At 44.9% G+C, this 12,890-nt stretch overlaps 1 protein-coding gene across 1 annotated transcript in view; it reads right to left on the minus strand.

Moving 5' to 3' along the window:
- TNFRSF8 (TNF receptor superfamily member 8) overlaps window positions 1–12,890 on the minus strand; it is a 73,277-nt gene that overhangs the window by 33,591 nt on the left and 26,796 nt on the right. Inside the window, exons 4-6 of the mRNA XM_027564860.1 lie at window positions 4,091–4,240; window positions 673–766; window positions 147–304 (exon numbers count right to left, since the gene is read on the minus strand). Of these exons, the coding sequence (XP_027420661.1) occupies window positions 147–304; window positions 673–766; window positions 4,091–4,240 (402 nt within the window). The remainder of the gene's footprint in view (window positions 1–146; window positions 305–672; window positions 767–4,090; window positions 4,241–12,890) is intronic.

The following is a 12,890-nucleotide window of genomic DNA, read 5'->3' on the forward strand; positions in this document are numbered from 1 at the left end:
GAAGGTCTCAGTCCCAGAAGGCCTTGAGATCTTCTTCTCCCCATACTGGCTCAGTGACTGTTTGCCCCGACCACCCCACACACCGTACTCCACCCATTGGACACCACTGCTCTGGAGACTGCCCCTGGCTCCTCTGGAGAGCTTACCTGGATCTGGATTGAGTTTCACCACGAAGGAGCTGGAGTTGGGAGTCATTTTAGAAGCATCTTCTGGGGTGAGGGGGATGTCCCCTCCAAGAAGCATGGTCCTGGCACCAGGGCTTGCTGGGGAGGTCAGGGTGGGCTTGGCCTGGGGGATGGTGCCACTGGGAAGGAAGCCAGAGATGGGACTGGCAATTCTTCTGATGGTGCAGGGGGAATCTGTGCTTAGGGATGGCCGTTTCTATAGAGAAGGGGCCCCCAGACTCTGCCCACAGCCTCTGGCAGGCCCTCTGTCAGATCCTGGGAGCAAGAGCTGTGTTTTCTTGTCCTTCTGGGTCTCCTGTGTGCTCAGGGCAGGCTGGGCACACAATAGGGCCTCAATGACCTTTCTGCTCAGCAAAGAGGCCCCTTGGATTCCTGACACCCTGGACTGACCCCCACCCACATCCCCAGCCCACAATGCCCTGGGTCTCCTATCAGGTGGGACAGCCCCACACAAGGGTCAGCTGGATAGCGCGGGGCTGAGAGTCACCTGGTGGGGCCCTTGCAGTCCTGCGGGCTGGCGCTGCAGTTGGGGCTGGCCCCTGGGGGAGCCGGCTCACAGACGGTGTCCCTCTGTGCTGTGCCTGCAGGGAGGACAGCGATGCCTTCAGCTTTGGTGCTGAGGAGCCAGAGACTCCAGGAGCAGACCTCTTGCCACCACAACCCAGGGAAACACAGCGGCCATCTGATCTTTGTGCCTGCCCAGCATCCATTCACCTTTGGGGTAAAGTAGCCCAGTTTTCCCGGGAGAATTACACTTCCCAATTTCAGTGTCTGTGGTAAGGAGCTGGGACAGACTGACCACGCCACTCCCACTTCCAGGAACAGCCATGGGACAGGCTGCACCAATCAATCCATCCCACTCCTGTGGCCATGATGGGCTGGGTCAGGGGTGGGCACATGACCCAAGCCATGTCTATGAGAAGTAACATCAAGGTTTTGTTTCTGTTGCTGAGAATATGGGAAGGAGAAGCAGATTTTCCACTGGAGTTGAGTAGAGAGCAAATTTGGAGCTGCTGGTAGATATTTTACAGGAAAAACAACACACAGAGGGGTAGAGATAAGAGACGGAGAAAAGACAGAGCTCCTGGATCCAGCCATACCTGAAGTTCCGCAAAGAAAAATTTCAATTACATGAACCAAATAATTTGTGACTTGCAAACCGAAGAGTTCTGAAGAATACTGGGTGGAAGCACAGCGGAGAAGAAAACAGAGTGCTTTCAATCAAGTGGACCTGAGTTTGAGCGTTTTGGTGGCAGTGGCTATGAGTGAGGCTGACTCATCTCATCTACCTGCACTGTGGTGGGGTGACAAGACTTGAGCGTTCAACGTTGAACTAGATATTCCCTGCTCTGTGATCGTAAGCAATTACCGGCCATCTCTGAACCTCAATTTCCTCACTTGTAAAATGGGGCTAATACAGCCTTATGGAGTCTGGAGAATTTCAGAGGAGAAAGTCAGTATAAGGTCTTAGGGTAAGACTGAGCTATAAGCTCCACCTGAGGCAGAAATTACTTTCCATTCTATAGCTGGAGAGACTGAGGCCCTGAGAGTTACTCGGTGGGAACTCTCACAGAGGAATCGAGCCAGGGTTTGGCAGCCAAAGGATGGAGTGCTTTACAAGCAGTGCTATTCAATAAAATATGTGGATCACAAGTCACCATTTTAAATTTTCCAGTAGCCACATTTTGGATAGTAAAGAACAAACAAGTGAAATTAAGCAATACATTTAACCCAATATATCTAAAATATGAACTTTCCCAATGGCTTGGCAGATAAAGAATCTGCCTGCCAATACAGGAGATGCAGGTTTGATCCCTGGCTCAGGAAGATCCCCTGGAGGAGGAAATGGCAACCTGTTGCAGTATTCTTGCTTGAAAAATCCCATGGATGGAGGAGCCTGGAGGGCTGCGGTCCAAAGGGTCACAAAGAGTCGGACACAAATTATGCCAATAGATAATCAACATAAATTGCTTCTGCTGCTAAGTCACTTCAGTCGTGTCCGACTCTGTGTGACCCCATAGACGGCAGCCCACCAGGCTCCCCCGTCCCTGGGATTCTCCAGGCAAGAACACTGGAGTGGGTTGCCATTTCCTTCTCCAATGCATGAAAGTGGAAAGTGAAAGTGAAGTCGCTCAGTCGTGTCCGACCCTCAGCGACCCCATGGACTGCAGCCTTCCAGGTTCCTCCAGCCATGGGATTTTCCAGGCAAGAGTACGTTAATCCTAAAGGAAATCAACCCTGAATATTCATTGGAAGGACTGATGCTGAAGCTGAAGCTCTAATACTTTGGCCACCCGATGTGAGGAGCCAACTCATTGGAAAAGACCTTGATGCTGGGAAAGACTGAGGGCAGGAGAAGAGGGCAGATGATATGGTTGGATGGCATCATCGACACAATGGACATGTGTTTGAGCAGACTCCGGAAGATAGTGAAGGACAGGGAAGCCTGGCGTGCTGCAGTTTATGGGGTTGCAGAGTCGGACACGACTGAGAGACTGAACAAAAATCAACATAAGAAATAACGAAATGTATACTTTCTGTGTACTAAGTATTTGAAATCCAGCGCATATTCTATACTGACAGCCCATCTCAAGTGACTGGCCACATTTTAAGTGCTCAGTGACCACAGATGGCCAGTGGTACGGCTTTGGGCAGCGGTCTGCGGGGGCAGGAAAGAGAGGCCTCTGGCGCCACCGTGTGGCAGATGTAGGAATGCCGTCGAGAGAGCCAGAGCTGGTCCACAGGCAGCTGCAACAGAACTCACAGCAGCTTTTCTTAGGGAAGAGCTCTAAGCAACAAAAGCCTCCATGCGAGGCCTTCCAGTTACACTTCCTCATTTACAGAAGGTGAGACCGAGGCCCAGAGAGGGCTGGGAATACACCCCACAGATGCAAAGCTGTACAAAATCCCAGGTATCTGATGCCCAGTTCAGAACCCTTTCCCAGGTGGCACTAGTTGCCATTGCAGAAGACACAGGAGATGCGGGTTCGATCCCTGGGTTGGGAAGATCCCCTGGAGAAGGGAACAGCTCCCCACTCTAGTATTCTTGCCTGAAGAATCCCATGGACAGAGGAGCCTGGGAGGCTACGGTCCATAGGGTCGCACAGAGTCAGACAGGACTGAAGTGACTTGGCATGCATACCTGCACCTCTCCTACCTGCACGTGGCAGGCTTCTGAGGATCTGTCTACTGAGGGTTCTGCATGAGCAGGGTGAATCCAACCAGATTTGAACTCCACCCACCCCCAGCTCTGATCTCCCCGTCACATCAGTCGACAGACATCTCTGAAGAGCAGATGCCGCGCCTCATGGGGAGATGACTGTGAATGTGCTGGGCATGGTCCTGGCCCTCACGAAGCTACTGGGAGAGAGGGAGAAGAGCACTGACCACACTGAGACAGAGGCCAGTGTTCGCATCTGTGTTGGGAAGGAGACGTGATCTGTGAGAGGTCAGGAGGTGATGTCTGGACGGACACCTGAAGGCAGAGTTGAGTTCACTGGGTGAACAGGGAAGGAAGGGTGTCCCACCCTTCGCATGTGCGAAGGCCTGGTAGAGGAAGAAGCATGGCACATCCATGGACCAAAACGGGGAAACCAGCTCTGATCTTCTGGGAAACGCCAGGACAGAAACTTCAGGTTTCTTTCTTGCTTATCAAGCATCAGAGAATTTCTGCCCCGAGCCTCAAGCCAACCCAAGACCTCCTCCAGCCAGGGCAGTGCCTGGAACTCTTTCTGAGCCTGGCACCTGAGGTGCAGGGAAAGGACCACATGGGCCTCTGGGTGCATCCTCGGCATCATAATGATAGGAGATGTCTTCTGTCCCTCAGGAAGGAGGAGGTGGGAGGTCGGGGTGGAGAGGGTGTGGCATCAGCACAGATCGTGGTCCTGGGAGGTGGGGATACTCACCCTGCAACTTGACAACCATCCCTTCTGGGCAGACAGAGTGGCGGATGCAGCGGGCACAGGAGTTGACCACTGATGTGCCACAGAACATGCCAGCCCGGCACTCACAGACACGGGAGGAGTTTCTTGAGCATGGCTTCTTCTCCACGAGGTCTAAGGGACACAGAGAAAAGTCACTGGGGACTCAAAGAGGGTGAGGGAAGGGACCCAGAAAGCACCATGGACAGTCCAGCACATGAGGGAAGACACTGCTGTGGTCTTTCGTTGGGCAGGGCAGCTGGCATGCCCCGCTCTTCCTTCCAGACTGTTCCTGAGATGAGGGCAAGAAGGCTGCATGAGGTAGCCTCCACCTCCTAGCCCACATCCCTGGAGATCACAAAAATGATATTAAAAATAAATGAATATCCCAATATTAAAATAGGTAAAAAAGACAGGGCGGGATATTACATGCATATTTCAAAGTGAAAGCAGCCAATTGGAAAGGCTACCTACTGTGACTCTAACTACATGACATTTGGGAAAAGACAAAACTAGGGAGACAGTAAAAAGATCAGTGGTTGTCAGTGTTTGGTCGGGGTGGGAGAGGGGAAGATGAATGGGCAGAGCACCAAGGATTTTTAGGGCAGTGAAACTATTTTGTATGCTACTGCAACCATGGATAGATGACATTATAAGTTTGTCAAAAATTAGAATCTACAATGCAAAGAGTGAACCTCAATGTAAGCTATGAACTTCAGTTAATAATGCACCAACATTGGTGCATCAGTTGTAACGATGTACCACACTAATGCAAGGTGTTAATAACACTGGGGAGTAGTGGGAAATCTCTGTACTTCTTGTTCAGTTTTTCTATAAATTGAAAACTAAAAAAAAAAAACAAACAAGTCTATTAAATTTTTTTCAATGGGCAAAGGAATGGAGAATACCCTTCCCCTAGAAGATACACAAGTGGCCAGAAAGCGCATGAGAAGATGCTCAACATCACGAGTCATCAGATCCATCCATTAGTCATCAAACCAAAACCACAAGGACAGACCACACTGTATGCACCAGGACAACAGAATATACATGTCAGACAGTGACACTAGTGGGTAAGGATATGGAGAAATTGGAATCCTTTTAGAATACTAGTGGGAATATAAAGTAGGACAGAGCTGTGGAAAGAAGGCTGGCAATTCCTCAAGAAGTTAAATATAGATTTATCATATGATCCAGCAATTCTACTCCTAGATACATACCAAAGACAACTGAAAACATATGTCCATTCAAAAACTTGTCTGTGGATGTTCATACTAACATTATTCATACTAGCCAAGAAGTAGAAACAACTCGATATTCATCAACTGATACACAGATAAAGAAAATGTGCTATAGCCATATAATAAAATATTATTCAGTCATAAAAAAGGAATGATGTACTGATACACACTACAAATGGATAAACCTTGAAAACACTACATAAAGTGAAAGAAGCTAGACACTAAAAGCCACAAACCGCATGATTCCAGTTACATGGAATGTCTAGAGTAGGCAAATCCATCGAGACAGACAGTTGATTAGTGATTGCCAGGAGATGGAAGGAGGGGAGAATTAGGAGCTAAGGGGTTTCTTTTTTTATTTAAATAAAGCTGATATACAATATTATATGTTTTAGGGATACAACATAGTGATTCACAATTTTGAAAAGATATAATCCATTTATGGTTATCACAAAGGAATTCTCTGGGGGGAGGGAATGTTCTGGAAATAGTGGTAGTGGTTGCACATTGTGAATATAAAACCACAGCACCATACACTTTAAATAATGAGTTTTATCTTTAAAAAAAAAATCACTGGTAAAAATAATAATAAATGCAAATATCCCTGAGAAAACAAGAAGGGGCATCCCCGGTCAACCAGAAATGATGAGGACTTCCTGGAACAAGGAAGGCAGATGGGGTTAGATGGAAAAAGGAGACCACAGCCCAAAATATACCCAAGAGGATTATGCTGGAAAAGGCTCTGGTGCTTGTCTCCAAGTGGGTGCATGGCCAGGGCAATAGGGAAGGAATCTGACAAGCAATGCAACAGTATTACCCAGCTAGGTCCCTCACCCCACACTCCTCATCCATTCATGCCACAGAGCTAAGAAGCCAAGCATCTCCCCAAGGAGACTCAGGTGAGGTGAGCTGATCAGCCCTGGTGGGAGGAAGGGACCCTGCAGACCCAGAGGAGCAGCCTCTGGCAGACCCTGCCCAGCACCTCGCTCACCTTCACTGCCTTTGGAGGCAGGTTTCACCCTCCACCACCACCCCACCTTCCCCACCTCCCATCCCTATCCAGGTCATCAGATAACAGGTGCAGAGTTTGAAGTCAACAAAAATCAAAGAAAACCAGCACCAAGAAAAAAGAGCCCCACTCAAACAGAACTAACACTCAAGAAAACAGATAAAAGAGAAAACAGAACACGCCTTTGGAATAGATACACTTAATATCCTCTGAGAGACAAAAGGAAATTATAGCTATGACCAGGAATCCTCTTAGGGCACAATGACTGTGTTCCCAATTTCTGTTTCAAATGGGCTTGGAGAAAGACTACATTTCCCAGCCTCCCTTGAGGCTGGATGGGTGGTCATGTGACTTCATTCTGGCCAATGGGATGTGGGCAACAATGACCAAAAAAATCCCCTCCCCTACACCTGGCCCCTAAAACCATTTCAGGACACTTTCCTTTCTCTTCCTTGTTGCAATGATGCGGGTATAGCCCCTCATTCTCACTTGAACCCCAGAAGCTTTACTGAGGAGAGAATAAAATCCTGACAATTTTCAAAAATCTGGAGAAGCCAACTAAAGGCAGTGAGTAGACATCCATGGAAAACTAAAGAAAAAACAAAACTATTTGAGTAGCTGCCTGCCCGTTAATGTCACAGGTCTGGGCAGAGGCGGAAAAGACTGCCTAGACTTGCCAATTCCAGGAACCAGGCCAAGTGGGAAGAATGAGCAGAAGCCCTAGGAGTGGATACACCCCTTTCTATGCAGCAGGAGCCTGATCAAGACTCTGACAAAAGAGAAGGCAGACCCCCTGCCTGTCTAGCAGACAATACCTATCTCTGGCTGCTCTCTGACCCCCCACCAAGGTCCTTGGAGCTCCTAAAATGAGTTTCAAAAGTAACACTCAAGATTCCTCAAGAAATTAAACATACAATTCCCACATGATTCAGCAATTTCACTGCTGAATGTAGACCCCAAAGAACTGAGAGCAGGGACTTGAACAGATACTTGTACAAATCATAGCAACAATATTCACAATAGCTAAAAGGCAGAAACAGCCCAAATGTCCGTGGACATCAAGAGTTAAACAAAATGTGGCAGATATGTCCAATGGAATATCATTCAGCCTTAGGAAGGAAGGGAACTCTGACATATCATAATGTGGATGCACCTTGAAGACATTACGCTAAGTGAAATAAGTCACAAAGGATAAATATTGTATGATTCCACATCTATGAGCAGCCTAGAGTAGTCAAATTCATAGAGACAGGGAGTAGGATGGTGGTTGCCAAAGGCTTGTGGTTGGGGGGTGATGTGGTATTTAATGGGGACAGAGTTTCAGTTGCAGAAGATGAAACATTTTTGGAGCTAGGTGATGATGATGGCCACCCAAAAATACAAATGTACTTCATGCTGCTGAAGAGTACACTTTTCTTTTCCTTTTAAACTTTTTTTTTTGTATTGGGGTATAGCGGATTAACAATGTTATGATAGCTTCAGGAGAACATCTAAGGGATTCAGCCATACATATACATGTATCCATTCTCCCCAAAACCCCCCTCCCATCCAGACTGCCATATAACACTGAGCAGAGTTCCAGGTGCTATACAATAGGTCCTTGTTAGTTATCCATTTTAAATACAGCAGTGTTCAACAGTATACTTTTAAATGGTTAAACTAAGAAGTTTTATGTATATTTTACCATGATTATTTTTAGGTAACCCTCAGGAATTCCCTAGTGGTCAGTGGTTAGGACTCAGTGCTTTCACTGCAATGGCCTGGGTTCAATCCCTGGTTGGGGAGCTAAGATCCTGCAAGTCACAGAGTGCAGCCAAAAAAAGCCAGAATTAACTCTCAGTCTTCCCCAATAGCTCAGAGAGTAAAGAATCCACCTGTGATGCAGGAGATGCGGGTTTGATCCCAGGGTCAGGAAGATCCCCTGAGAAGGAAATGGTAACCTACTCCAACATTCTTGCCTATAAAACTCCATGGACAGAGGAGCCTGGCAAGCTACAGTTCATGGGGTCATAAAGAGTCAGAGAAGACTGAGCAACTAAGCACACACAGCTCAGCTGAAGCTCTGAGCTGGGAGGACACACGAGCCCAGTGAGGTGGGGCAGGTGTGCAGGAGAGATCCCTCACACTGTGTCAGGGACAGAGTTGCTGCCATGGCTAAGCTTGAGCAAGAAGGAAAAACATGGCAACTATGTGAATGTGCTATAGCAGGAAAGACGACAGAAGGGAGGGAGGAGAGAAGACAAGAAAGAGAGGAAGTGCTAAAAAAGATAGGAATATAGTTTGCAAGGACAAAGAACCCAGTCTACAACAAATAAGCAATCCCAGGAGTGCGTCACACTATCAAGGAACTTGATAAGAATATAGCTTCTCTGGTGGCTCAGACAGTAAGAATCTTCCTGCAATGCAGGAGACCCGGGTTTGACCCCTGGGTCAGGAAGATCCCCTGGAGAAGGAAATAGCAACCCACGCCAGTATTCTTTTCTGGCAAATTCCACAGACAGAGGAGCCTGGTAGGCTATAGTCCTTAGGGTCACAAACAGTCGGACACAACTGAGCAACTAAGACACAATAAGAATATAAATTCAAGAAAGGAAGAGCTTTTTTTTTAAAAAAAAAAAAAGATGATTTTTTTGAAAGGATGAGATAAGAAGGAAGACTGCAGTGCAAAAGAAAATAAACTGAGGTGCACAGCACCATCATTAGAAATTCAGCAAGTGGACTACCAGTATCCTGGGGGCCCTATGATACCTGGGCAGAAAGAAATAAAAAAGATCAGGTGGATAATTGAGTTAATGGCATAGAGAAAAGATGGAAAAAACACCAATGAATGCAAGGTAAAAAGGCAGACATTAATGCAATGGATGAAGATGATGGACAAGGAGGAATAGCAAAACAATCAAACATAAGAACAACTGGCATCCGTCAAGTTAACATTGAGATGTATCTCTTGAGCAGAAATAAAAAATCTATGTAAATTCCCCTGAAATGAAGAACTAAATCTGCAGATAGAAAAGACATACCAGATACCAGGAAGAATTGTTTGCAAACAATTAATATCACGGCATATTCTGGCTAAGTTTTTGATCCTTAAGAGTAAAGAAAGAATGATTCTCGGAGTCACCTACAAAGGTGGGAGGAAAAAGCTGACTGCAGAATCTTTCACGGCAATATTTTTTTTACATTGTGTTTCAAAGAGTCTTTGTCTTTTATATAGTTCCACTATATATTATAAATACTTTTTAAGTAGATTTTAATTAAGATTTTTAGAAGGAGTTTCAATATCAAACTCTCAAAAATTAATAGAATGACTATACAGAGAAATAGAAGGATATAGTAGACCTGAAAAGCACCATGAACCACTTCAAACATAATTAAGATTTATACAATTTTCACACAACAGTAGGATATAAATTCTATTCGAGCTCCCATAGACTATAAACTAGGAGGCACTGAAATATATCCAGAGACATAAAACAAGGTGCAAAAATTTCATGGTCTAAAGGTGTCTGTTCTCTTATCGCTATGGAATTATATCAGAAATCAATATCAAAAGATAATTGAAAATAGCTCACATATTTTTAAGGGCAATGCCTCCATAGCACTATTTACCACAAGAAGACACCTATCCTACCTATCCTACCAAGTTCTAGAGAAAATATATCCCAGGATAATATTATACCTGTCCAGGTGGTCATTCCAGTTTAGAGACAGATATTTTCAAACATGAAAGAAGTCAAGGAAGGTGCAAAAGAATCCCTGAAAAGTCCACATGCCAGTGAAACCTAACCAATCAAGTGATACATCAAAATGAAAAATTCAGGAATGAGAAGCTGTGATAAATGGACTCATCGTGCACAATGGATAAATTTAAATAACAAAGTAAAGCTAGCGTGGACTTAGGGCTACAGAAAAGAAGATCAACATCATAGACTATGCAGAGCAAAAATAATGTGAGCTATAAAAGTCAGGAAGAGGATGCGGAGGCCAACAAGTTATTCATTTTCACTACAGGGAGTCAAGCAACTCTCTGCTACCCCAAAATTGAAACAAGTAGAATATGACTTTACCACAAGAGACAGTCATTCCTTCAATGATTCCTAACCGCTTATTGATTTTCATAACCTCTTCTGTTAATTTCAGAGGGTTTTTTTTTTAAACCCTTGTAATATCTCTTGTGATAGTCTAGTTTCTTCCCTTTCCTTTCTCCTCTGAAATATTTGAATAAAGTTAAAGATAATCATTTTCATTCCATAAGCAGTAAGATCTCATCCTCTTGAAGATTCCTTCTTTCTGTGTTTGTATAATTTGTCTGGCTACGAACCAACCCATTCTCTCTATAGAGAGGGAGAGAGGTGTCAGTCACCCGCTGACTGGCTTTCTTCCTTGCTCTTGTGTACTGCTTGAATTTTTATGTTGTTTCCTGTTTTGGGGGGAGTTTTTGTTTGTTTATTGGTCACACCCATGGCATGAAGGATATTAGTTTCCTAACCAAGGATGGAAACCATGACCTTGTACTGGAAGTGCAGTCATAACTCCTGACCGCCAGGGAAGTTCCTGCTTGAATTTTTATGATGGGTGCATATAACTGTTGTTTAATAAAATGAGGTCAATAATTTTAAAAACTGTAAAGCTATATCAGAGAAATGGTAACATAAACGAAGAATGGCAATCTTAATATCAAACAGAAATTAAGGCAAACACATTATAAGAAACAGAGAGGTGTATTTCATGTTGATAAAGGGTCCAACCCACGAGGATAATATGATACTCATGCACACTGTACCTAATAACATAGCTTTGACACTTATGAAGCAAAAACAGACAGAGCACTATGAAAATCTGATGAAAAACAAGCATATTGGGAGGCAGATTGTAACACATCTGTCTCAGAAACCAACCTTTGTGAAAGTGACAAAATAAATGAGGACGCATCTTATTAAAAGAACATAAGTCTTAAGAAGCTTGATCAGACAGGTACACGTGGACTTCTGTACACAACAAACAGAATACGCGTTTCTCCCCAAACACACTAAACGTACTAGACAGTATGAAAACTTATTTGTTGTTGTTCAGTTGCTCAGTCGTGTCCTACTCTTTACGACCCCAAGGACTGTAGCCCACCAGGCTCCTCTGTCCATGGGATTTCCCAGGCAAGAATACTGGAATGGGTTGCCATTTCCTTCTCCAGGGGATCTTTCTGATGCAGAGACTGAACCCACGTCTTCTGCATTGGCAGATGGATTCTTTACTGCTGAGCCACGAGGGAAGCCCACAAAAATGTATTAGGCCAGAAGAAATCTCAACAAATTTCCCCATCCTCCCCCCCCAAAAAAAAACCCAACAAACAAATATGAGATAGCACACAAACCACACTCACTACCCTTAATAAGAAACTAACAATAAAAGCACTTATTGAAAATGTTCTCCTGGAAGCGCTGTCGTCTTGGGAAAGAACACAGCCCTTGGTGTCAAACCAGTAGCTGAAACTCTAGCGCTCCCATTAACCAGAGCATTGTAATTTTGGAAAGGCCCTTAACCTCCCTAAACTTTGGTTTTCTCACTGTAAAGCTGAGATAAGAAAAGAATATTCCCCTGGGGTTTAGCAGAGTCAACACAATATGTAACTGTACATCCCTCCATTGAGGAAACATGGTATCAATAATTAAGTCTCTAAAAAGCACGGATGCAGGAGGGCAGGAGGGAGGCTCTAGAGGGAGGGGATATGTATAGACTTATGGCTGATTTGCACTGCTGTCTGGCAGAAACCACCCTAATGGCAGAAAATGAAGAGGAACTCAAAAGCCTCTTGATGAGGGAGCAAAAAAGCTGGCTTGAAACCCAACATTCAAAAAACTAAGATCATGGCATCTGGTCCTATCACTTCATGGCAAATAGAAGGGGAAAAAGTGGAAGCAGTGAAGATTTTCCCTTCTTATGCTCCAAATTCATTGTAGATGGTGACTGAGGCCATGAAATTCAAAGACCTTTGCTCCTTGGAAGGAAAGCTATGATAAACCTAGGTGGCGTATTAAAAAGCAGAGAGATCACTTTGCCAGCAAAGGTCCATAGAGTCAAAGATATGATCTTTCCAGTAGTCATGTATGGATTTGAGAGTTAGACATTAAGAAGACTGAGCACTGAAGAATTGATGCTTTTGAATTGTGGCCATAGAGAACTCTTGAGAGTCCCTTAGACTGCAAGGAGATCAAACCAGTCAATCCTAAAGGAAATCAACCCTGAACATTCATTGGAAGGACCGATGCTGAAGCTTAAGCTCCAATACTTTGGCCACCCATGCAAAGAACTGACTCGTTGGAAAAGACCCTGATGCTTGGAAAGATTGAAGGCAGGAGGAGAAGGGGACGACAGAGGATGAGATGGTAGGATGGCATCACCGACTCGATGGACATGAGTTTGAGCAAACTCCAGGAGATGGTGAAAGCCAGATCTGCCTGGCATGCTACAGTCTGTGGGGTCAAGAAGAGTGAATGACTGAAGAACAGCAATGGCAGAAAACAACACAACATTGTAAAGC

The sequence above is a fragment of the Bos indicus x Bos taurus genome, chromosome 16 (assembly GCF_003369695.1).
Source record: "Bos indicus x Bos taurus breed Angus x Brahman F1 hybrid chromosome 16, Bos_hybrid_MaternalHap_v2.0, whole genome shotgun sequence".
NCBI lineage: Eukaryota > Metazoa > Chordata > Mammalia > Artiodactyla > Bovidae > Bos > Bos indicus x Bos taurus.